The sequence below is a fragment of the Bemisia tabaci genome, chromosome 8 (genome assembly GCF_918797505.1).
Source record: "Bemisia tabaci chromosome 8, PGI_BMITA_v3".
NCBI classification, from domain to species: domain Eukaryota; kingdom Metazoa; phylum Arthropoda; class Insecta; order Hemiptera; family Aleyrodidae; genus Bemisia; species Bemisia tabaci.
This window is the reverse complement of record NC_092800.1, coordinates 20,202,773-20,228,179: the sequence shown is the minus strand read 5'-3', so window position 1 is coordinate 20,228,179 and position 25,407 is coordinate 20,202,773. Positions and strand designations below refer to the sequence as shown.

Genomic DNA, 25,407 nt, shown 5'->3' with positions numbered 1-25,407 from the left:
TGTTGACCACACGGTTTCCTCATCGTTGGTCATCGTTCATCACTAATTTTTATAGGTTATGTTACTGATAAACACACCTGTCGAAACCCTAAAGTACATGTGCTTTTGTCGATCATTATTATGTGAACTCGCCCTCTAAATCAGTAATAATCTTGGTCTTCCTTTCTCGTAAGTTACATACCTTTCTCAGAAAATTGCAGTTTTGTGTGGAAACCGCTTTATCTGGAAATGGATGTTGATCAAGACATAAACTTGTTGAGTTCTTTCACTGCTTATCTGTCCAACTTGAGCTCTGTAGAGGACATCACCGAAGAAGAATGTAACAAATATGTAAAAGGTGAGTCATGAAGTTGTTTTTTAAGCCCTGTGAAATAATGTCTTTGCTGCTCTCTCAGTTTTCATCCAATGAAGAAACACAGGTGCTCATGTTTCAACTCGTTCAATCCTAAAACCCATCACCGATCAGCATGCCAACTATTGAACATTTCCCTCGTTGGGACAGTATGAACTTACTAAAATATTCAAAATTACTGTATTTATCAGTTTTGCCAGTGAAGTATCTATTGCCTTTATTCAGTCTAAAGATATTGTGACAGTTCAACATGCGCCATGGTTTAACATCATACGCAATTCCACATTTTTTGCAACATCTTAGCACATGTAAGCCAACTCCTTTTTTAATGTTTCTTATTTTCAAACGGCGGTCACTGATTACCATATTGCGTTCTCAAAGTGTTTGGTCGGTGCTCATGTCATGGCCGAATGAGTGGTCATAGCTGGATCTGGTACTTTTGATCACTCCAATGATTGGAGTGACCGAAAGAATTTTCAGCACAATCCACTGGTCCACTAGTAGGAAACCCTAATTAGCCTCTCTTTTTGAGCGGTGACCTATTTCTTTTAGAGTCCATATCAAATGAATTTATGTACTTCTAGCCCGGAATAGAAGATCTGATCATCTTGATTCTGGCATCAGACGATCTTTTGTTGCAGCCTTTAAGTACGTAAACTTAGTCAGGGTACTTCAGTTTAGATCATGATCTGGATCTCCTATTTCCCCCCTTCATAGGAATGTCTCCCCATACAAATCTTGTTTTGCTATTTCCCATGATTCTGCACCTACCTGTTTTACTTAGGTACGCTAAAAGTTCTAAATGTATCACTGTGTATTTTCTTAATCATAGGTATCACCAGTAAAAACATTCAACTTGTGCAGTTGGTGGAGAACCTTGGGCCTTTTCTTCTGCACTTGGACAATGACAAGCGGGAGCAAGGCTGTTTAGTTCTCGCGAATATTTTGACCTTACTACCTCAGGATGCTCTCTCTTCTATGGAAGTCACTTTTATTGCCCGTTTTCTGTGCGAAAGAATGAAAGATCACCATTCAGTCATTCCGGCTGCATTGAAGGGCACCCTGGCCATTGTAAGTCTTACTTCAGATTTTGCTCCAGCTTCGTTCTCCAATTTTTTATTATTTTTTTGTTTTTTTTTTGTATAGGATTAATTAATTTCGGAACAGTGCAAGCAAGCCTCTTCATAATAAGTACTATACAGAATGCAGTAATTATGTTTGACAGACAGAGCAAAAAGGACAGAATACACAGTATATCAGTGAAACGCTTACTTACTTTATTCTGAGCATAAAACACCAAATGCTTCGACTCAAAAGAATAAAACTTTCGTTTGGGTGAAAAAATTGACTTTACATGTTCCAAACCACCAAATCCAAAAATTGCGTTGGTCCAGTAAGTCACCGTTTTATGTGTTCTCAAATTTTCCTCACATCCTGATGCACCAGAACAACATTGTTTTGCAATTCTTGTTTTGTAAGTAGATAAGTACCTATTGATAGTGTTTCTGTACCTCAAATTATGGAATTATAATTTAAATCTAAAACATAACAAAAGTCATTCAAAATTCTCTCTGTTTTCCCAGAAGCCTCAGAATTAGTCTCTCATTAAAAAATTAATAAATTTGATAAATTTGGCAGTTATGTATGTTTTACTGACTGAATGTTCCAGGCAAAAATGAAGAATGTTGATAACGGGATAGCAGCAGAATTCTTCTCTACAGCTTTCATCCATTTTTATTGTCAGTCTCAGCGGCATGATGACAGAAACACGTTTTACCAAATTATTTGCTGCTTTATGGACACAAAAACACCAGGTAAGAAACTGAATTATCAGAGCTAGGAGTTGCTGAAACAATATGTTAAAATTTTAAGTACTTTAGATACTTTCAAAAAATTTGCTGACAACTGTGAAAAAAAAATTCAACCACTTACCAGTGTAAAAAAATAATTTCAGGATGAATGAAATCTAAATAACAGCTAGGTCACCAGCAGAATTCTTCTCTCAATTTTTTTTCATGTTTTTAGCCTTCTCCCCTTTCGGCATGTTTTTAGCAATCAAAGAAAAAGTCTTTGTTTTTACTTTTGTTTCACTGCTATAGTCTGCTGTGTAAAATTATTTATCGGAATCAAAGCAATTATGTAGTGCAGTTATTTATGTCAATAAAAAAATTAGGTGAAATTTAAATTATCTCAGCTAAAATGCTTGTAGCGTACCTTTTTTAAGAGAAAAAGGATTAAAAGAAAAGAAGGAGGGGGGGGGGGGGAGCTGAGTTCAACAAAAAGATTCATTTTAGCAAGCCTTTGAAAGCTAATGACAGGAGTCAAGGAGATACATCAGACAACCACATCGTTCATATTGTATGAAATTTTACAGGCATCAAATTAATATTTTGCAATGAATTGATGTCAGTGGTGGTTCACAGCCGTTTTTCTTCTATCACTCAGAATTAGTACAAAACCATATCAAAATGCCTATCGTAATACTTAATGATGGTAAAGTTGAAAACATTCAGTGTCATCTGGCAATGGCAGCATATTCAGGCATTTAGCCATGACTGAATCAATTGTTTGACGCGCTACTCTCTTGATCATAGAAGTCAAACATATCTCTGGAGTGGCTGAGTCAAGTCAAAAAGTTGTTTAAATTCCAAAGTAAGAAATTACCGCATGACACTTTAGCTCCTATAAAAATTTAATTGTTTGATGTGTCTATGCAATTAGCACTAAAAACTCTGTGATACTCAAATTTTCATTCTTGTCTGAGTCTAAGTAATCTAAAGCTTTACTCGACTGATTACCTTGATATTTTGGCTATCAGCAAGGAATACTTCCTACACAAGCCAGCTGTCATAAAATCTTCTTATCACTCGAGTGACTAACACAGGAAAAGTGGCAAAGCCCTCTTTCCTCAGGCTTCTTCATGAAACCATACTACTTCTTCTAGAATTTTGTTGACTTTGTGTTGTAGAGTTGCTGGCAATGGGGACAGACTTTGTTTACGGTGTAATTAGTTCCATGGATGGAGAGAAGGACCCGCGAAATCTAATGCTTCTCTTTACTAAACTTGTGCCAAAGTTTGTCACTACCTTTAAGCTAGGACATCTTACGGAAGAAACCTTTGAAGTTCTCGGTTGTTATTTTCCTGTTGATTTCCAGCCAGTAAGTATCTCGCTGATCTGGGCCCATCATCAAGGAGGAGGAAAAATGTAATCACTTACCTAATTGAGAGTCAGCACTCTCATATTTTATCACAGATTTTTCAAATATTTGGACTAAATTTTATCAGTCACAGAAAAGAAGGAAGCTAGCAATCAGGAAAAGCGGGAATTATCAGGGGAAAGTCAGCGAATTTTGTCAACGGTCAGGGAAATTTTTGAGGAGCCGTATTCAATGTAAAAATCGGGTCAGCAACAGGCCAGCTGATCGTATTGTTGCGGCAACGTTTTGACCACATCAGTTAAGTGCCCTCAAGTAGGGACTTGTTATTGCAAGAAAGTCAGGGAATTTCCTTCGAGGAAATAGGGAAAAGTCAGGGAATGATAGGGTGAAATTTTGCTAGCCACCCTGACTGTATCATACTACTTGAAAATCATTCTGGCAAAAGTGCTTCAGTGAGTACAAAAGTACAAAAGTGATCTGATTTTCCTTTTGTAACAGCTTTTTATTGTTTCGGAACAAAAATGCAAAATCTAGAAAGGAGATACGAGCATTTCAAGTTTTGGATGGCAGAGCTAAATTCACAAGTCAATATTTTTGTGAGTTTACCCGACCTTCTGTTCACAAATTACTCGAAGTACCATTGGTCATTGCCGACTGTTTAATTAATTTTTTTGCTTTTGCTTTGCAGTTGAGTAATGATCCAGCTGCCATTACTCGAGTTGACCTGGCGTCTGCGCTACAACCGTGCTTGGTGGCACATCCTGAATTTGCTGAATTTGCAGTACCTTTAGCTCTTGAGAAATTAGTCTCATCTTTACCTGTTGCCAAAGCGGATTCCCTCAAACTCTTGGTTTGTCTCAAGCTTTCCATAATTACCCTTTGTCACATCAGGCTTTACAACTCGAGGAAAATTTTGAGGAGCCTTGTCTTTAATCTGTATTTCTCCTTTGACCCTCCATGACATAGCTTTACAAATTCGTAAGAACGTATTTCTTGGGTTTTTAAAAATTGAATCTTTCCTCTGTGGCATGATTTTAAACATTTTCATCAGTTTTTCTCTTTTCCCAAAAATTTGAAATTTTGAGAAAAAGAAATTTGGTACCCTATGTTTTTTATGCAAGCCACAAAATAAGTTAGTGTCCCTCAGAATCTGAGATCTAAAATCAATTCATGCCATAGAAGGTTGACTTTTTGTATTTAAATTTTTAGGTGGAGGTGTGAAGGATAAAGGGAGTGAGGGCTTAATAATCACATTAACCCATTTGTATGTCATTATAAATGCACGGCCTGCGCCTAGCAATACAATTATGTTTTTCAATAAAAATATTTTGTTGCTTTATATGAAAATAAAAATCACTAAGATTCATTCACGTTAGTAATAGAATACTCCAAATTTATATCTAGCACAATAGTAATAGCGCTATCTATCAAAATGTCAGAGAAACATGATAAAAATAATCGCTTAGCAACACTGCAAGATAGTGCGACAGGCGTGAGTTAACTCGTCGATGCTTTACTGCCCCATGTGGGCCATGACAAGTATAGTCATCAATACATGCGAATGAGTTAAGCTATAAGAAGAGAGAATTATTAATTTCTTTCATCTCTTTTTGTACCCTCAGAGGTATAAAACGTATAAGGAAATGGTAAGAATCTCATCTTTCTTAAATAATTCACTTTTTACCATTCAATAGTACATGTCTATGGCGAAACTCCCAAACCTTGTATCTCGTTTGGTGTTTTTAAAAATCTCTGCTCCTATATTATTTTTTTAATGAGGAAGAAATCAATTGCACTCTATGAGGTTTTCTCAGAGTCTGCCTTGCTTGGAGAAGAAAAATCACAGAAGTTTTAAGAATTGACATTAAGTAGTTCTCCATTTAAAAAATAAAGTATGACCAAAAGTGTGCAACATTGCAAACTGAGAAGCATTGTTTGAAATTTTCACCACATATATGTCAACCACCAATATTTTGACAAAAATCTCAAAGTGACAAAATGAGAATTAGTGGCTGCAAATGTAGGAAGCTCTCTTGTGAAAAATTTCGAAATAAATTTTCCATTGGGTTTCTAAGAAACTTGCTCTAAAGGAATAGAAACAAATTTTTGAATATGCTAATAAATTTTTGCAAGTAATTTAATTGCTATCAATTTTACAGATTGATTCCTGTGCAAAATTTCCTGCAGCTAACCTAATGTCTCATGTAACAATGATTTGGCATACATTACGATCAGAAATCCTGACTTGTGTCGGTGATCCTGAACTGCGAGACTTATGCTTCAAGGTTCTATATTCACTAGTTCAGAATCTTTCCTGCTCAGCCTTAGACTCAGACCAGATGGCTATTTACAATGGCCTACTAAATGACATATTTTTATGTAAGTAGTAAGTGTTTAAGTGGGTTTTTACTTATTGAGAATTAGATTTTGCCCATTCTGGGTGTGCTTAATAAGTTTTTAAACCTTTTAAAACCTTCAATCTCAACTCAAACTCCCTAAAATTATCTATCACTTGCGCATCAACAGGGTGTAGGAAATCATAGAGAAAAAAAAGGGAGGTGTTTGTATTTTGGGCATCTCAGACTTTTTTGATGACATAGGTCGGCATGGCGACTTTTATCATCGATTTTCTTGGAAATGGTGTAGTTAATGGAAAAAAGTCATTCTACTTACAGTGTTTGAAATTATATAATATATTCACTTAAGCAAAAAAATCGGACGTTATGGTCCGTTTTTCATACTTTGAATTCCGGATTTTGCTGACCATGTTGCACTGACCTACGTCACAGAGTGAACAATCCTCAAGATGCAAACACCTCCTTTTTTTCTCTCTATGGTAGGAAATGCCCGATCTCACAACCCACCTAAAAAAAGGCGACCGGAACTTTAGAGGATTTTAACTTGCATAAGCATGTATTCCACTCCTTTCAGAATCTTTAACTAGGGGCTTATTTTTTTTACTTATTTTGGAATTTATGTCTCCTACGTCATTGTTTTTTTTTCAATTTTTTTTTTTAATTTTTGCTCCAGCTATGAAAGGCTATCTGTCTGACCTCAGCCTAAGTCTGTTCAACCCAATCTGTAAACTGCTAGAAACCGTTGCCTCAGCATCACATAGTTCATGTAGTTTCATGTTGTTGAAGGTAAATAAATAATTTTATTTAATGCAATCCTTTGCTTGTTCAGTAAGAGAAAATGTGCACAGTATTAAATATACTAGAGCAGTGCGATTAAAGTTTTTTAGATTTGGTAATCTAAAAAAGTGATTATAATGGAAAGTGAAAAAAAAAGGAAGAAACGATACTGTTTTGTCATTGTCATTTTTATATGGCTTTTGTACCCAAGAATATGTTATTATTTAAAAAAAAATCTTGAAGAAATTTTCAAAAGACTGCAAAAGCTGATGGTTCTCTTCCAACATTTTTTTAGGGTTGATTCATTATCTATTTCTGTCTAAAAAAAATCCTCGCTGCCAATAATGAAGTAGATCTCTTACTTAAATCACATTTAAGTTGCAACATCTGATTACACAAACATTGCCAATGAGAAAAATCGAGTGTGAATTGAGAATATTCTCTCAAAATTCGCGTAAAGTATGTCTGACTGCTTGATGATCTCATTTTTTTATTTTTTACACTGCCAATCTCTCCTAACTAAAGTATCTAAAAAATCTTTATCATCGGCATTAAAGTGGTTTCACTAGTACTTTAAAGGACAATAAGGTAATTAATCAATCAATTGATAAATTTCTGAATTTTAGGACAATTATTGGGAATTTTCGAGCATCACATTAAGCTGGAGTATATCAGGTATTTCCACACAAAATTTGACATAGAAACATTTTGAATTAAGTACAGAAGCCTGTTCTAAGTAAATATCCAAAACTGGAAGGCAGAACAATTTGTGATATTCTCTCAGGGTGCACTTTTAAAGCTATATCAAAATGTTTCTTTAACAAATTTTGTGTACTTAAATACTTGACATGCTACAGAGTGAAAGAAATTGATCAGCTTAAGGAACAGGGTGTCTGTTGCTGGAAGAAATCCGCGTGCCAAAACCTGACCAGCAAGATCTGCACCTGGTCCAGGAGCAGGCGAAAAGTGAATCCCTTTTAAGACCAATAGCATTTACTGGATGGTCGGACTGTAAAATCCCCCCTGAGGAATCAGAAACCCAGCCACTGGGGTTCCGTGGACAAAGGTACAGGGGCAGGAGGTTTGAGGGTTAGTAAGTATATCAATATATGAGGTATCAATTAATATAATGTAAACCGTTTTTGCTTTGAGTTGAATAACAAGTAGGTGGTTGTGTAAAGTTAAAAAGGAAGAAATATTTTATTCAAATTTTTCTTTTTTCATCTAATACGTTTTGACTAGATTCAAGGCCGAATGACCATACCCCCTAATGTATGGTAACAACATTTTATAAGCATGCTGGGTAATGAGTTATCTTTGTGCCTACAGATTGTGCCAGTTTTAACAGCACTGACCCCCAAGTCTTCAGCAGAGTCTGTGACTTTGCTCAAAGTGATGTCAGCATTCCTCTTAGTGTGCTTTCAAACTCAGGTTTTGCCTGAAGGTAAGTTAATCCTTCAAGTACAAATGTTAAAACGCTGTTTTAGCAATTAATCCATGTACATACCAGCATTTTTCCCTGCTGTGCCTAGGAGTGCAAGCAACCAGTAGGTCTTTAGAACTTTATCCATGACATTATCTATCCTAGGCTGTCCGTCAAAATTGACAGAAAAAATCGCTGATCAACAGTGAAAGTTAAATCTCCTATGCACAGCTTTCCTGGAACTTCCGTGACACGTATACTTGTCTATGTTCAAGAATGGGTTTAAGCTATCAGTGAATGAAGAAGATAAGAAACTGTTTTGAAAAAATTAAGTCATTGTTCAATTTTTTCAAAGTTTACTTTGAGTGAAATGGGCGTCGGGAACTGAATTTTCAACCCTGCAACATCATTTCGGATTTTTTATGAGCCATCAGACTGAAGGTTACCTGGAAATTTTGGAATGACAAGAATGTTACCAGCATCTGTTCTCTCAGATGCCTCAATCTCACTCATACTTTTAAATTAAATGCATTTCATCCAGTGTTCTGCTTCCTTCCAAAAATTTTAGAAGTCACCTTTGCTAGACAGCCCTTGTTTTAGGAGCCAAATTAACTTATTGCGTAGCATGGCTGCAAATAGTGCGTTCAGAGCGCTACTGCTGCTTTGCGATTTATAATTTGAAAAAACGAAGGGGTGGGTGAACTTCATAGGTGCCACAATAGTCTCAGCCCTCTAATTTTCAGCCGGATTTATTGAGGCATTTAGTGCATGCGTCCAGGGAAGGCAGAGCACTGATTTCACCTTGTCTGATTCCTCTTATTATTTTAAATCAGGCTCATTGAGATGGAAGAGAGTGGTTCAGAGAAGTAAGCATTGTTAGTAGACCCAGTAAGGTACCTTCTAGAAGGTGGTCTTCAGGTAGTGGCTGTAACGTTGCTCATTAACACTGAATGCTTTTATACTTAACTAGCTCAAGAGCTTCTCCTTTTTTCTAGGTTATGCTTAGCAGATGCTTTTATGTAGCGCAATCAGGTTCAGGGTTCTGCCTGAGCATTGTACGATAACATTTAATGAAAGGGACTACATAAGTGCCCAGTGATGAGTACCTTGGCTTATTGCTTTTTAATCTTAGTGGGATGGCAATCTCTCCTGCATGCGTAAATTCCCGTAGAAATAGTCAAGTAGCAGAGTGTTGTGTTGTTGTATATATAGTATCATAAGTGCTAGTTTTCGCTTTTTGTGAAAATTGTTGGACAGCATATACTACTCGAAGGGAGTTAGCATCATTACCAAGGAACTTGCGCAACTCCATGCACAGAACTTTTTGTGTCCAACAATGCTTTTTCATAAATCTATTTTTGTGGCAACTTTATTTTTTTTTCCCCGGAACATTTTGAAAAGATCTGCTCCTCTCCTTATTAGCATCCCTTTTTTGTCCCTCATGTCGTTGCCTTTCTGACTTAAGGGCGCATCCCTATTTTTCATGTGAGCCCCACAAAGCGTTGAGTTATACGGAGAACATGGATCATGTGAAAATAAAATTACGCTGTTTAGTCAGAGAGGCGATGATGTGTTACAGCAAGACCAATCGTTCGCTTTGAAATAGAAGCATAACAAGCCACTGCTAGTAGTTGGGGCGATTGGTCTTTCTTCTTCTATTCCTATATTTTTTCTTTTTTTCCAGAATGGTTCCTCTCTGTGGCCCAAGAACTTGTACAAGCTCAAGCAGGTACATTACGTCTCAAAGTGATGCCAAGAAATGGCAATTGTCTTTTTCAAGCATTACTTCATCAGCTGGAATATCATTGCCCTCATCGACCGAAAATAAGTGTCCAGGAGCTGAGATTCAAAATAAGAGACTACCTCCTTGACAATCTGAACCAAGCACCAATTTTAATCAATGTCCTCCAAACAAGCAGCCAAGACCCACAGTTCATGAAGCATCATCAGAGTACTTCCCCGCATATTCGGGTCAATCATTTTATTCAACGTTTAGGTCATAATCAGGCATGTCACGGAGGAGCGGAAACCATACATGCCTTCTGCGAGTTATTTGGCTGTAGTGTCCGGATCTACACTGAGAATGGACTTGATCATAAAATTGGCAATGGCGCCCCAATTTTGAAAATTTGCCACAGATTGAACAAACCTGACACAATAACTGGAGCCACCAATTCAACTCATTATGATAGCGTATTGGTACTTATAAAAGATAAGACTAATACAGCTGATCAAGTTGCACCTGTAACCCATTCCCAGTTGAGAGCAGGAAAACGCAAGGCCGAAAATTCTATGAGGAACGGAAAAATGCAAAGGAAAGAAAGCCCTATTCCCCTTCAGCATTTAAATGAACAAGCACTAAATCCTCTTGCCAACTTCAACAAGATTGAAACTCCAGTAAAACACCTTGAACACACATGTACAGGGTCTATATTAGAAGCTACCCAAAGTATCAGCTATAAGGCGTTGAGGATTGGCCTCTGGAACTTACATGACTGCACCAGCGGTGTGTCTCAAAGTGTATTAGAAGACTATTTTGAAAAGTTCAATTTGGATGTTGTCATCTTACAGGAAAGTAACCTTATCTGCACGAACAGCAATTCTAATAAGCTTGATTGGTACAACTCAGAGATTACTACAGAATCTCGCCGAGTCAGAGGTGTCAGTATTGTTGTCAAAAAGAATGCCCAAGTTACTGAAGTTAAATACCATTCTCCAGACCTGCTTTCCATCAAACTGCAAAATGCCGATGATGTGTATGAGATTTTTGGATGTTATGCGCCAGCATCTGGCACAGCTGAAGCTGTGGAATTCTTTTTATTTCTAACCCCTAAGCTGACAGCTATCATACCAGATCACCGACTGGTTGTAGCTGGTGATTTCGATGGCCATATCGGCTCTGTGGATCGAGTACCGGAAGATATTGGCATAATCGGCTCTGTTCTAGGTCATGAGCACTCTAATGATAATGGCAAAGAACTCAAAGACCTAGCAAAGAACTTTCAACTTCAGATGAAAAATACCTTCGGTAATATGAAAAAGAATATTTCTCTGTCCTGGAGCTACAAAGAAGGTGACCAATGTTCACAACCTAGTCATATTTTAGTAAGAGGTTTGTGGGCCGGAAAGTTTCGTGCTAAGATTATTGATAGTTGTCATGGTCTTACTCCCAACCACAAGTTTATATTTGCCCATCTTAAACCATCGAACAAATCTGCTAACCTACCCACTAACTCCAACAACAAGAAAATAAGCTCCCTTTATGACAGCAACAGGATCAATATGCCAACAGAACACCAATCATAGATATCAGACTACCAGCCTATCCTCTATTGTTTTTAGCCAAGAACCAAAGTCCTTTCATCCTTTTCATTGTGACGCAAGGAACTTGCATTGCAGCACCAGTATTTTTCGAGATCAAATGGAAAATGTCTCAGCCATTTCTATGAGTATTCTCATCTTACAGGGAACTCATTTCATCAACTCAAACACTGATCTTAAGAATTTCTTATGGTATAATTTAGACATCACGGCAGAGTCGTATCTAGCCGAAGGTGTTCGTAATTGGCTCCATGAATTGGAGGCATAATTATAGCCCCCCTATCAGCCTCATTCGTGGCTGTTAGCATTCGAATGATAATGGAACAGGACTTGTGAACCTAAGACAAGCGAAATAGATCTCTGGCAAAGATCAACATGAATCTCGAGATGAGATCATGTAAGAAACGAAAGAGTGCGTGAGATAATGAACGCAGAACGGACTATTGTTCATGAAAGCATGACCAATCAGCTTGTCTGGTATGGCCGTGTTAAAAGAATGGTGGATTACAGGTTGCTGAAGAAGGCACTAGGCTGGTAGCATTCTTTCTAAAGGAAATGAACTGGGGAACCAAATTTATCAAATTTAAAAAAAAGTTTAAAAGAATATAAACTGAAAAATTATATTTGTTCATTTGATACAAGAAGAAGCAAACCTTCTATCCCCAGAAAAAATCTTAAAATGGCATTGTTATCCACATGTTACCAGGCAGATACACCATTAGTTGATGGACTGTTGTAGCATAAGTGGCACTGAACAACACAGAAAAAAATGAATTGCTGATTTAACAATTAAATTGTTATAACTTATGTCCGACATGTTTCAAATGTGCATTTTACAATAGTGGAAAGCTAATTTCACCACGTGGGGATTAGCATTTTTTTTTATATAAAATCTACATTGAAATGTTTCGGACACTTGTTTAAACTAACTACAAAATTGTTAAATCAGCAATTTCATTTTTCCCGTGGAGCAGGAAAGCGCTTCTCATGAAAGCCAAGTTTTAGGCTTTGAGACCAACTGAAAGGACACCTTGTCCCCCATCTTCCTAAATGTAATAGGCTTACAACGTCAGTATGCATTAAGGCACACGAAGGACTGAAATTGACAGCTTCTTCTGTCACTTTTCACACGAAGGAAACCCAAGTCAGAAGATGTCAATTTAACAGGAGTAGAAAACCAGTATGACACTATTTCAGGAGCAGTTACAAAAGGCTTCATCAGCGCTCCCAAGAGTTCAAGTAACGCACAAAGGAAAGAAAATTACTACCTATCGACCACGCAGAATCATAAATCTGCAAAACAAATCGGTTTGATCTTCAAATTTTTACACAACAGGAAGCCAAAAACTGCTACCTCCAAGCCAATAAGGACCATCCCGAGTAGAATTTTCGAATATCTTATGATTTAAAGCTTGGTTAGATTCTTCATTGAGTAAAACATCCTGCACACACACAGAAGGCCACAAAATTCCGGAGATTGAGTGTCACATAACTGGGCATTTTTTTCCTTGGAATTTAGGATGAAAAAGACATTTCTTTGTTTCGTGGAGAAAATGTTTATAGTATAAATAAATCATTCTTTTTTTAGTATGTATCAGAAATGAGGTTTAAAATCAAGATAAACATTTGGAGATTATTATTTTTTTATGGAAAAATGTTTTTGAACCAAAAGGACGATGTAGTGCCCGTGACAACGAAGAATGAATACAACTTTTAAAATCGTCGTCAAAATATTTTACTGGACATCACGTTTTATGAAACCCACATATGCAGTTGGAATTTTATTAGGATCACTGTACATATGATGAGGAAAATTGAATTTTGAAATAGTTGCTCAAAGTGCATGTCCAAAATGTTGCATGTTTGGTGTAGCTCTCTCTGAGGTTTACTTTATTCATTGAAACTTCGAGGGGAAGGAGGGAATCTTCCTTGCATGAGTCCAAGGATTTTTTTTGCAGTCTTCATCTTCACTCCCCTCTACCCCATTAACCCTGCATGACATTTCGAAGTGCCAACATGTAATGTCCGTGACAGAAAAAAAAAAAAAAAGGGCCAACTCTGAATCCTCGAGAATAGGAAAATCGTCTTCTCTCAACTGCTGAAACTCAACCCTGGAACAAACAGCCATCTGCAATAGTAAGGGACCTGACTCTGACTATGTGTCGGAGCTCTTTAGCACAGCTATGGTGTTGAAGCCATACCCTTCGTCAATCAGATGGTCTGATGGTACAATTACCCTCCAAGTAGTCCAGTTATAACCATGAAGAATGGCAAGAACTGCTGAAACGGGGTCAAGTTGCCCCAGACTTCTTCAAAGAAGTAGCGTAGCAGAGTGAAGAACCAGACACCGATGTTGAAATTGGTACAAACAGCAGTAACACAACTCCAACTCTGAAAAAAAAGTGCTGGAAAATTTGGTGTATAGTGCTTCTGTAGTCTTTAAAATTAGTGGTAAGAGCTTTCTATCAGTTGATTTGTAATAGTTCCTATTTTTTTTTACCCTTTCCGTTCTTTGCCTTGCGTCGCTAATTCAATGCTTTGCTATGAAGAACCGGCTTGCCTCATCACTTTTTAACAATTCGAATATATTTCAAGTTCTGCTCCCTTTTTTGATTGTTTTTGTTGCCCATGTATTTCAGCAGAAGGGAATTGTTCATTTTGAAACATAAGTATAAGACACGTTGCTAAAGTAAAAAATTGAAGTCAGTAAAATGACGTTAGCTCGCCATTTTTTTTTATACCCGTCGTGATTATGTAAATTTGTTGGTAAACAAGTCTTGTCTGTCATCGCAAGCCCTAGACCATAGGTAATTTGTCGACTGATTTTGCTAACAAGATGGCTGGTCATCGAGTAATTTCAGGAGAAGTTTAACAACACTCTGTCTGAGCTCAGTGAACAATCAGGTACTCAGTGCCGTGTAATGTGGACTGCGGCAACACATACGATAATAAACTATCTTTGGCAGTGTGGGCATCAACCGATTTGCATGTAATTTTTTTTTCTTTTCTTTTTTTTTTTCAGATTGGCGTCAACTCCAGAATGACAGTAATAAAATTGTGACATTATATTTATCGGCATTATCCAGTAACAATGAAGAAGAAGTTTTAGAAGGTGCTGAAGGATTTATCGTTATTTTATCACTGCTGAGTGAAGAAGAAAGAGCTCAATTTTACAGTGCCATCCGTAATTTGTTACAGAAGGATTCAAGCTCTCTTCCCAGGTAAAGAAAAAATGAAATAGTGAGTTTTCTTCGGAAAATATACTAAAAAGGTTGGAAAGAAAGATAGAACTGCTTTTTATGAATTCACAAATTATTTATAAGCCAAGGAAGCAAGGAGTATAACTTCATATTTTTACTCTCCTTTTGGCTAGATTTTGAGAAAATTGCTGAGTTTTGTAAAAGTGTCTGAACTGATCTCTTTGAAAGAGGTATGGGTTAAAATGAAATAAATGAATTACCTACTTAAGAAACTACGGGAAAAAGGAAAAAAAATAAAGCAGAAAATGAGACTTGAGCCTAGACATATATAGTCTTGTTTTGAGTCGTCTTGTTTGTTCATTTTTTTATGTAACTTATTCTGTGGTTAATGTAATGTACTGTTGTATTTTTGCTTAGGATTCAAATATTAAAATGTATTAAAGCTGCTGCACGTCATTATCCAGAGGAAGTTTTGAATCAGTTAGTGGAGGGTACTTTGCAACCAAACCATGGTAAGTTTTTTTGTATGTTTCAGTATTAAAATTTTATGTGCAAATTCATACGTATTCATATGTAGGCAATATTGTAAGTAAAGTTGTGTCCGTCAAGGTAGATCGAAAAATTAGATCTTGAGATTTCAGCAAGAAATGCTCTGATAAGTGACCAAAGAAGAAAATGGGGGCGGTCCAGTTATTTTTTGCGCCAACAAAGGGTGTGCAGTTGGATTACAATTTCTGAATTTTTGCACCGTGAACATGGCAGATTATAATTTTAAACAGTTTTTTTCCCAAAACTGTGTTTTTAACTAAGAACCTCAAGTTGCCATGCCAGTTGGTTCTCTCATTTTCAGGCATCGAGTGAAATGTTATTATTTCTTTCTCAAAAATAATGACGACTTTCAAAATCCCATATCTTTTAACTAGCTCTGCCCCGTTAAAAAAAATAAATAAACAAACAACTGCACTGTAAATTGATGATCCAGCATTCTACTCATATTCGTAATGAGTATAGCGAGGCATATGTTACCCCACAAAGTTTATTCTAATAATTGCTTAACTTTTGCTTCCATAAAGAATTTTATTTCTCCTCCCTTTAATCTGATTCGACCTTGTTCAACAGGCTCAGAAATTACTACTCAAGAAAAAGGCTTAACCGTGCTGTGTTACCTTGCTGATCAAGAACCATTTTTCTCGCATCTGTACACACACATCAAGTCCATAACTGATACCCCATCAAGAGAAGGCATCGGAATTTTTCTCTCTTGCTTCAAGTAATTTAAATATATATTTTTCTTTATATGTATCTCGTTTTGAAAAATGCATCTCAAAGCTCTCTTTGCTGTAAAACTGTTACTGACCTTTTAAATTTGTGGAAGTAAGTGATTGATTTTAATGTATAAAAAATTTATGAAAAGTATCACTATTTTAAGAACTTGGGTAACAAAACATGGAAGCACCTAGCCCAGATCAAACACAAATAATCGTCTGAAGCTGAAGAAATTGCGACTTTGATGCAGAAAACTAGGATTGTTTAAAGCTTTTTGATGCATTTGTGAACTTGCACACATTTAGCAAAAATGGAGGCAGCTACCCTAGATCAAGCACAAATATTTGTCTGAAGCATGGCATCATGGGGTGGTGAAGGGGACTGGAGGGTGGGAAGAGGGACCCCATGATGCCATGCCTCAGACAAATATTTGTGCTTGATCTAGGGTAGCTGCCTCCATTTTTGCTAAATGTGTGCAAGTTCACAAATGCGTCAAAAAGCTTTAAACAATCCTAGTTTTCTGCGTATAAGTCGCAATTTTTTTTTTATTCCAGAAACCTAATCAAGAGCATGTTGATGACTCTACTCGAAAAATGCGAATCAGTGTGCGATGCGTTAAGTCCTCGCCCACGTTTTATTCCTTTGAAAGAGGACTACCAAACAATTTCTGTGGAAATTTTTTGTGAATTTTTCTCATTCACAAAAAAAAAAATCTCACAAAAATTACAAGGAAATATCCTGATGGGTGTCTCTTGAAGAAAGTAAAACATAGTCAGAGATTTTTAATCATTGCAATGGAGATACGCATTTTTGGCATTCAGTTTTCAATGTGTCATGGCTGAGTAATGAGTCCGCCATCTCCAAATTTGTTGTACAGCGTTGCTTACACCTTAACCTTTCTTTTCCAACTTTGCAGAAATCTGGCAGAAGTAGAGAATATCATCTTGCCAAAGAGCAGTACGGTCATTTTTGCCCTGATATCTGGCGTGTTGCAAATGGATTGTGCTGATGATAATTTTTTTAAATTACTGGAAAACTTTTATCATGTAGCCAGTGCGTTAATGCTGCACTTGAACGAAAGGTATGAGTTTTAGTGATCTCAGTCTTAATTTTTTTTTTATTTTTTTCATTATCCTTTAATATTTAATTTGAACAGTGTATGCTGCACATGAAAAAATACAAATAATTTGGAAACTCTTTTAGTTGGCATCAATGCTATAAATATTTCAATCCTTCATTTACATTCAAAGCAAATTGCTGACGCCCTATTAATTCATTAATTTCCATAAATACGAGTCTACCTAATGAAAATAGCCAATAGTATGCTGCACAACGGCTTTTCTGGCCTGTATGACTCAGTTAATGTCATACTTTAGTAAGTGCAAATTTGTAATTTTGTCATCTCTAAATTGTCAGTACTGCAATTTCTACATGGTCAAGCTAAATTGTAATGGGTACACCAAGTCGTCAACTGCATAAACTCTGAGCTCACTCATTTTTTATACAATTAAGATTTTAACACTCCCTCTCCCTATAAAAAAATTGGTTCCACTTGTATCTTTCTCTTCAAGGCTATAGAGAAAAACTCCAAATCTGGTTTTTTAATCCAAATCTACAAAAATCAAACAGTAACGGATTTGCCTTCAAAATACCTACTTCCTTTCCAGTTTCCATGGTCTCTGTGCTGTTTACAAAAGTTTAGCCTCTTTGATTATTTTGCTGCCCGAAGGTTCCGTAACAGAATCGCCAAAGAAACAAAACAGGGAATTTTCTTGTCGTATTACCAATACAGAGGTCCCTTTCGTTGTTTTGGACACGTGAGATCCATCCCCCTCAACAAAACAAAAGACCCTTCCGCTCAGTGATGTCCTTTCTGCTGGCTAATGATGTTTAAAAATACCTTTTCCTTCGTTTGTTCTGGTAAGCTCGGGTTTCCTGTCGCTGAAAGACAAGGAAACAGTCTCTAAATTGCACCCTGATTGTAATATACTATGGTGTACTGATGCGCTGAGAGAAAATGGAGATACAAATTTGAGCATGGCCAACTTTCTTCTGAAAAAGCATGATTTTTCCGGTTAACTTGTGAATGTGTGTCAAAGACTCGACTATGAGATGAAGATAAATCGATGTTCATATCTTGAACTCTGGAGAATAAAGTAGCTTTCAATGAGCCAATCTGGGAAGTGGGAGACAACTTTCATCAGTTAGTTAGATTTAGATGTTAGATTTTGTTGATCTCGTTAGATTTTTCATTCAGTTTTGCTTTCCTTCATTTCCATTGGCTTGTGGAGCTACAAAATCATTATTAATTTTTTCTCTCCTTTTTTTTTAAAGTGACGAAGCAAAGCTGGTAATTCATTTTCTGCCCATATTACTCAATGAAGTAGAGCGTTCAACTCCTGGTGCTGAGTCACGTGAAATTAAAATTGTGAGTAATTTTATCTTTTCAGTCAAGAAAAAAATCTAAATTAAGGATAAGCTAGAAAGTCTGTATTCTACTCTATTTTTTATTCTATCTAATATTATTCCTTCAATCACAGCATTGAGCTTCTTTGTTTTTATTGATAAACCGTGTCTTTATCTCTTTTTTCTATCTCTTTATTGCTATTCTGCCAAGAATCATGTTATTTTAAACAACTTATCAATCCCTCTGTCTAATCTAGGTTTTTAGATGGTATTTCACTTCTTTACCAATTATTTTTTATTGTGGTTTTTATTTTAATAAGTTAACGAGAGTTCATCGTTAGATTAGAGTCAAGATTCCATGCAGGAAAGAGGTAGGAGACCTCTGACACAGCCATGAGTAAAGCCAAATTAAGTTAAGTTTAAATTAATTAAGAAGTGAGAAGTGATTTTATGATTTCTAACAGAAGAAAATCTGACGTAATTTCTTTTGGGTACCATCTCTAGGACTTGAAATGGAAAATTTACACAACCGCATCTATGTTTGCACAATGCAGATTTCTCTAAACTGTCAACTTCTTTGCAAGATCACTGATCATTAATTTTTAAAAAATTATGTGTGATTTTGGATGGCATCATGAAGAAAATTCATTGAGAAATTCCTATGAATATGCCTCCAGGCACATGATAGTGGGAAGATGAAATAGGAGTAGAAAAGACTTAGCACAGAATACCAAGAAATTCAGTGCTGGCTAAATTTTGATATTATTTGATGTAACGTCCCTTACGCCCTACTGAGCACAATGAATTTTTAAAATCAAACTTTCTTTCCTTTTTACAATGCAATATCTTCAGTTTTGCCGTTGATTTGATTATCGGCTCTAAGCATTAATAAAATTGATATAAATTTTGAGGCCAGAAATAAAGTTCATTAACAGTCCTGCTCCAATTTTAGTGTATTTTCTATTTTTTTTTCTAGGTTTTTAGGGTATGCACACTGTAAATTTTCACTGATTTTTTTGTTTTTGTTTTCTTGTTTCAGCTATTCTTGTTATCTAGTCTTTTAACTCGCATACGAATGCCAGTTGATAAATCCACAACAAGTACAATTTTGAAATTTTGTGCAGATTTGATATTTCATGCAACAAATGAAGAAGTTATTCTTCATGCAGCAAGACTTATTGCACTCCTTGTGAACAAAGCTTCAGGTGATTTTGCTTAACATTTCTCTTAAAAACAGCATAAAAACATATTTGTTACATGATTTAACCTTTAAATTACCACAGACACAGCATCTGCGCTCAGTAAAACAGTATCTCTCCTGCAATATCTCAGCCATTACACGACAACCTTAACTCAGAAGTATTCACATTCGTAGCTCTTTCTGTCAGAGCTCGCCCCAATTTATTTGCATGACAACCGATCTGTGTTGTGGGGCTTGTGCATAAGATTAAGTATCTATCCTAGTCTGTGTTTTTAGGAACTTACTCTTATGTAGTTTCTATCTGTCTCATGTTTCAGAACCAGATGCGAACCTCAAACTAGAGCAAATTCAAAACTATCTTCTTGATAAAGAAAACTCAGGAAACGTCTCTGCTGAGGTTGATGTTGCCTTCTTATGCAAAAAAGCCTTACCTCACCGGATGGATAGTCAAAGCCTTGCTCAGTCGAAATCACGCAAATGCTAATTTTTGGCTTGATAAGGTTACTATATTTATTTTTTAAGTTATCTTCTTTTTCATTAATATACTACTAGAACCTAAGTCAGAGAGGCTGGGGCCCCTTGAAGCATATTTAAAAGGCCCTTTATTGCATAATTAGCTTGAAAATCGGCGCTGTGAACTTCTTGTTTCTACAAAAATCTAAATCAAAAATTTGAATTTGACGTCAAAAACGTCACTTTTAATAGGTGATATTTCAGAAGGAAACCATTTTTCTCCCTCTGACAAAGCTATGAAAAGGGTTGTCACAGTCAGGAAAAACCAGGAAACTTTACAAATTTGGTAAAAACAGGAAAATATGAAAGAAAATAACAAAAATTTTAGAGAAAAATTGTTGAAATTCCTCTACTAAGTATTCCTTAGCCCCAAATAGTTTTTTCTCAAATCATCCTCTATTAAAATGCAAACTTCAGATGATCATAACTCTAGTTTGGTCTGATATTCTTGGACAGGATTTGTGTCAAAATACTCTTCTTGCAGGGTGACAAGTTCTTGGAAAGTTATTCAAAACCATGAAAAGTTTGGGAATGGCACCAAACCTTGAGAAATCAGGAAATTTTGCTGCAGAATCTTGAAATTCTTTCTTCCAGCGTAACTTTTGATTATTTTCCACTGCATCCACATGCTCTATTGGCGGAAATTGGAATTTCTGCCCGGAAGTTCCCCCATTATTATTTATTTTATTTTTTTCAATTTCAAGAGACGTTTTCTGTGACAGGCATTTCTATGAGAAATCATGTCAAAAAATTCATTGAAATGTCATGGAAAAGTTGAGGTATCATACGTCCAAAAACCTCAGAAAATAATGGAAAAATAATAAATTTTTGAAATCGAAGATAACTTATCACCCTGCTCTTAGTGGTACCAATGTCTTAGCTTCAAGTTTAAGACTATGGTCACTTTTACTACCGATAGTCTGTCTTGAAAATTAGGGTGTAATTTACTTTCTGTAATTATCTGCTACTACTTAAGTTTCTTTAAGCTTACGTGTTTTCTTGTTCTTTCATTTTCAGCTAATTAATCTATTAGGACATGGAGTTGATGAAAATAAACTGAAGGCTGCTGAAATGTTCAGGATTATTGTAGAAGATGATGCTTATTTCAGTATAGCCAGCCATTGCAACGTAAAGTGAGTTTACTTTAGTTTCTAATAATTTCTTTTTTCATTCAATCGATAGGTGTTCGTAATCTATCGATGATATATCGGGTTTGGACTCTCAAACCATGTATCTCGTTTGCGGTGTTTTGAAATGTCTGCTCCCATATTATTATTTTTAAAGGTGAACAAATCAACATTTTTCCTCAAAGTTATCATATAATTTTCTTTGCATGTAAAAGAAAAATCATTACAGTTTTTTCTAAAAATTGCCCTTGAGTAGTTTTCCTTTTAAAAAATAAAATATGACAGGAAGTCTGCAACGTCGCAAACGGAGATATGTGGTTTAGGAGTTTCAGCATCAATATGTTATCTTGTTTGGTTGTTTTTCAGCTTTTTTTCTCTGAAAACATTCTATGTTGTTCTTTTTTATCTGTTTTCTCAGGATGTTGTATAGACAAAGACTTTTCCAATGTGTTCCAAAATTAGTTGAACTAAGTAAATCAGCGTCATTTAAGACTTCATACCTAATGGCAGTTTTATATCAGCTGAATTACATACCTAGTCAAGTTGTCAACATGTACTTATCAGAGGTAAGATATATTTAGGTATTAATTTTCTACCAATATTTCATGAAATTGTCACTTTTCTTAATATTTTTTGCATGCAAGGATAATAGTATAGGAAATTCTTTTTTAAGAGAAAAAAAGCATGGAGAAGAAGTAATTTATAGGTGTTGTCAGCTTGTCGGAAGTTTTATTTGATCAAGTTACAGCCTTCATTAATTGATTAATTGTCCGTCAGCTTCTAATTATCATTAATCATTTTTCTAAATTTTTTTTAATTTCTTTATCTTATATTTTAATTTCTTTATCTAATATTTTTTCTTCTTTAATTGTTAAGTTTTTATCTTTCACAGGTGTTACCCGTGCTCATTGAGACCTTGAGATTGGAGTCTTTAGAACAGCTACAATTACCTGCACTTAAAATTATTTCCAGTTTGCTTCAAGCCAAATCAAACTTACTCCAGCCTCATCTAGGAACTTTCATGACATTATTTCTTAACCTCGCAAAATCTTCACCTCAAATGGTTTGTTTTAGTTGAATTTAAATTTTAACAGTCCACTATCCTCAGCTCCTAACATCTAAGAAATTTGATTTATACCTTTATAATGGAGTTTGAAAGGGATTATCATAGTATGCCAATATTTATTATTTGTTACGTTGGAGTTCATATAATAAGCTCTAAAAAAGGGAATCCGAAAAGAAATGTGCAAGAAATAAATTATTCTTACATCTCCTGTTTTCAAAACTTGCATAAATTTTGCATTTGCCTTTGTAATTAAATTTTGCATTTGCTAAGAATTTATTAATTTTTACTCTTATAATAGAATAAAAGTTAGAGTATTTTTGTTCATTTCTTTATTTTTTTTTAATTTTATTTTTAATTTTTTTTTGGGATTGACTCCTTATGTTTTTTCTTGCTCTTCTCACTTTGTGTTTTCTATTAGCTTTGGTTTCCCTTTTTGGATATCTTAAACTTCGTAAGAAAAATTGCAACAAGGTTCAATGGAAATGTTGGCTGGTTTTCTTTAAAAAAAATCAAGATAGGAAATGAAAGATTTTGAAACACCCCAATTTACATGCAACTGTTTTACTGAGCCCTATTAATTTAACCTAGCTTCGTAAGAAAAATTGCAACAAGGTTCAATGAAAATGTTGGCTGGTTTCCTTTAAAAAAAAATCAAGGTAGGAGATGAAAGATTTTGAAACATCCTATTAATTTGTGTTACTTTTTGAACTCGCATAATTGTTGCACGAGTAACTTATAGTAGTTCTTAACCTTAATTTTTTCTTTCTGCTTTGTTCAACAGAAAATTCGAATGGCAGCGCTTCAGTGCCTTTTTGATTGTAGTCTATTTGAAGAGTCTGTAATACTACCTCAAAAATCATCTGTAAGTTTTATTATACTGCTTCCCCTCTCTTTGCTCTTTGCTAATGCATTTTATCTTGTCGTTTTCATTTGATTAAATATCCATCTGTAAATGACTCTATACAGCATCTTAAGAAAGTTGGCGCCAGCTAAATTTTGTTTTTATTTGATACAATGTTCCTTACAACCCCTTAAGCCTCTGCGGTTAAACCTTCTATGTGCCAAAGTCAAGAAAATCAAAGCCAAAAAGCATATTTTTCGACACCATTGCTTGCGTTTTTGCATTGAGTGGTACTGTTACTTTGTGTGTGTGGACACTGGCGTAGGCTATTATCATAAGGAGGCATTGGATTCTCTTCCTTGTGTCTTACCCTCCTGGCCAGTGGAGAAATACAAAATCTCCAGGATCACCAATCAGATATTGCCAATTTCACACGATAATTAGTGTAAAGATGTTGGGAAATTCCTTTCTCAGCTCCTTTTTTCTCAAAATTGGCATTTATAAAGTTTGATTTTACTAGCTCATGGTGCTCAGGAGGTCACAAAGAATATCGTATCAAATAATCTTGTGGCTAGCGCCAAATTTTTTGATTTTCCGTGCTGAGTCTTTTTCCTCATTTCCGGTTAAGTTCAATTTTTTTGTTAGAAAGTGGTTGCTACAAGTTTTCAAAAGAGTTGGGGGGGGGGGGGAGAATTAGAGACTAGAACCATAATAAGCCACGAAGTGGAAGTTTTTTATTTTCCTCACGTAAACCATGTGCTTAACTTATCATCAGATTTGATCCTGCAGAGACTGAGGACATGAATAAAACTAAATTCAGTTTTAAAAGTGATAATCACTTATCATCAGCAGGTATGAGTTGAAGCACTAATCAGCATGTTTCTCTTTTAAAACTTCATGAGGATAATGAATCACACTACGGTAATTCTGGAAGTCAACACCTTAACAAGATATCAGTGTTTACGACGGGCCTGTTGCAAAATTTTGCTAGAGCAAAAATTAGAGTTGTTCTGTATAGATAATATCTCAAAAATCATGATGAGCGCATTGGCAACCTCTGAAATGCACTCCTTACTTCACTTACTTAAGAGTTTTTTCTTTATCAATCCTTAAATTGGATGTAAATACTCTTTGAATTCTCCTCAGCTATTTTTTGTCCATTGATAAAGTTTTTTATTAATATTAATGCAAGTCGAAGCCTGAGTTCAAATAACTACCATTCGCATTCACTTCTTATTTCAGGTACTGCAGGAGCTGATCCCTTGTTTAGATGACAAAAAACGGCTCGTGCGTCGAGAGGCAGTGAGGACACGATCTCGATGGTTCCTAGTTGGCTCACCTGTTGGCTGACCTCTGCCCCTCTGGTTTAAAATGAAAAGCTTAGGAAAGTTCTTCCACCTCAGTGAAGAGTTTTATTTTCCATACTATCTCTCAAAAAGTGATGTTTTATTGTTTACAGTGATCTTTGCCAGAAATGCAGGAGGGCTTTTGTGTTTAACTAACTTAGTATACTTGCGAACATCCATGGAAAAAAGGACCATAGTTTGAGCAAACAAAAAAAAACACATTTTTTTAAACGGGGGGGGGGGGGGGGGAGATAAATTCCTTGAAGTTCTGACATAGAGCTCTTCCTAGAATCCCAATGAAAAACTTGTGAGCACCTTTTGTTCCTATTTTTGTCAAAGAAGAGCTTAAAACTATGCCCACAATTATTTCAGTTTAAAGCCTTGAAAACATCAGGTTAATTTTGAAAATCAGCCAGAATCAGTTTAACTGCATTTTCCTTTCAAGTTTTTTTTTTTTTTTTTGTTTGTTCGTTTTTTGGTAGAGAAATGAACGACATAATGCCCTGAAACTTTCTGTGGGTTTCCCCGAAATTATATAAAAGAAAACACTCACAAAATTTTGAACAGTTTTCCGTTTGAAAAATTAAACATTAGAAAAAAAGTAGGCAACATAATTATAATGTTGTTAGGCTGATTCTGCATAAATTCTTCCAATTGAGGGGTGCTCTTGGTTAATAAATGGTAATTTATCTATGGTCTATTTTCTGTTAGACGATCATAGTTCGTAAATTAGAATTTGAGCTTAATTACCAAGAGTAACCCCTGGTGAAACGTGGGAAATATTGACTTCAAAGAGAAAGCAGTTAGTGCATTTTTAATGATTAATGTTAGCTATTCTGTTCTTTTTTCTTGTTTTTCTTTTGTTACCAAAGCCCTGTACCAACAAACTAAAAAATAAAGTAAATGTTGGTATCAGGAATATTTCCGGCGTTGAATTTTTTTCCCCTCACACCAATACTCTTACTTGATTCCTCTGCATTCTTCCTCTGTAAGGTACCAACCTAATCTTGTCTTGATTCTCAATAAATTGGTTTGATTTTTAGTAAGGGCAT

At 35.6% G+C, this 25,407-nt stretch overlaps 2 protein-coding genes across 3 annotated transcripts; both read left to right on the top strand.

Moving 5' to 3' along the window:
• The first annotated feature begins 64 nt into the window (after positions 1-64).
• Positions 65-21,109, top strand: LOC109044447 (MMS19 nucleotide excision repair protein). 2 transcript variants are annotated; one of them, XM_019062166.2, is made up of 16 exons: positions 78-337; positions 1,185-1,423; positions 2,022-2,166; positions 3,321-3,511; positions 4,200-4,361; positions 5,671-5,890; positions 6,542-6,654; positions 7,975-8,089; positions 14,412-14,610; positions 15,007-15,101; positions 15,709-15,859; positions 16,772-16,936; positions 18,190-18,283; positions 19,301-19,466; positions 19,780-19,962; positions 20,993-21,109. In XM_019062166.2, the coding sequence occupies exons 1-15, from the start codon at positions 229-231 to the stop codon at positions 19,944-19,946; spliced, it is 2,331 nt and encodes a 776-aa protein (XP_018917711.2). In that variant the 5' UTR covers positions 78-228; the 3' UTR covers positions 19,947-19,962; positions 20,993-21,109. The 2 variants fall into 2 exon arrangements, 1 of the variants encoding a protein (XP_018917711.2); XR_011900375.1 differs by lacking the exons at positions 15,007-15,101; positions 15,709-15,859; positions 16,772-16,936; ... (2 more) ...; positions 19,780-19,962; positions 20,993-21,109 and adding an exon at positions 9,753-13,840 and having other exon boundaries at positions 65-337; positions 14,412-14,545.
• On the top strand, positions 20,380-24,359 carry LOC140225276 (MMS19 nucleotide excision repair protein homolog). The gene is made up of 6 exons (XM_072303560.1): positions 20,380-20,412; positions 20,993-21,108; positions 21,521-21,668; positions 21,995-22,165; positions 22,950-23,030; positions 24,252-24,359. Exons 1-6 carry the CDS (start codon positions 20,380-20,382, stop codon positions 24,357-24,359), a joined length of 657 nt encoding a protein of 218 aa, XP_072159661.1.
• Positions 24,360-25,407: the final 1,048 nt, after the last annotated feature.

Bases quoted from the DNA above. Each gene is read 5' to 3' on its own strand.
- LOC109044447 (XM_019062166.2), top strand. From the start codon at position 229: ATGGATGTTGATCAAGACATAAACTTGTTGAGTTCTTTCACTGCTTAT. The intron at 338-1,184 runs GTGAGTCATGAA...TCTTAATCATAG, and splicing joins ATGTAACAAATATGTAAAAG to GTATCACCAGTAAAAACATT. The intron at 2,167-3,320 runs GTAAGAAACTGA...TTTGTGTTGTAG, and splicing joins TATGGACACAAAAACACCAG to AGTTGCTGGCAATGGGGACA.
- LOC140225276 (XM_072303560.1), top strand. From the start codon at position 20,380: ATGCAAACTTCAGATGATCATAACTCTAGTTTG. The intron at 20,413-20,992 runs GTCTGATATTCT...TTTCATTTTCAG, and splicing joins ATGATCATAACTCTAGTTTG to CTAATTAATCTATTAGGACA. The intron at 21,109-21,520 runs GTGAGTTTACTT...CTGTTTTCTCAG, and splicing joins GCCAGCCATTGCAACGTAAA to GATGTTGTATAGACAAAGAC.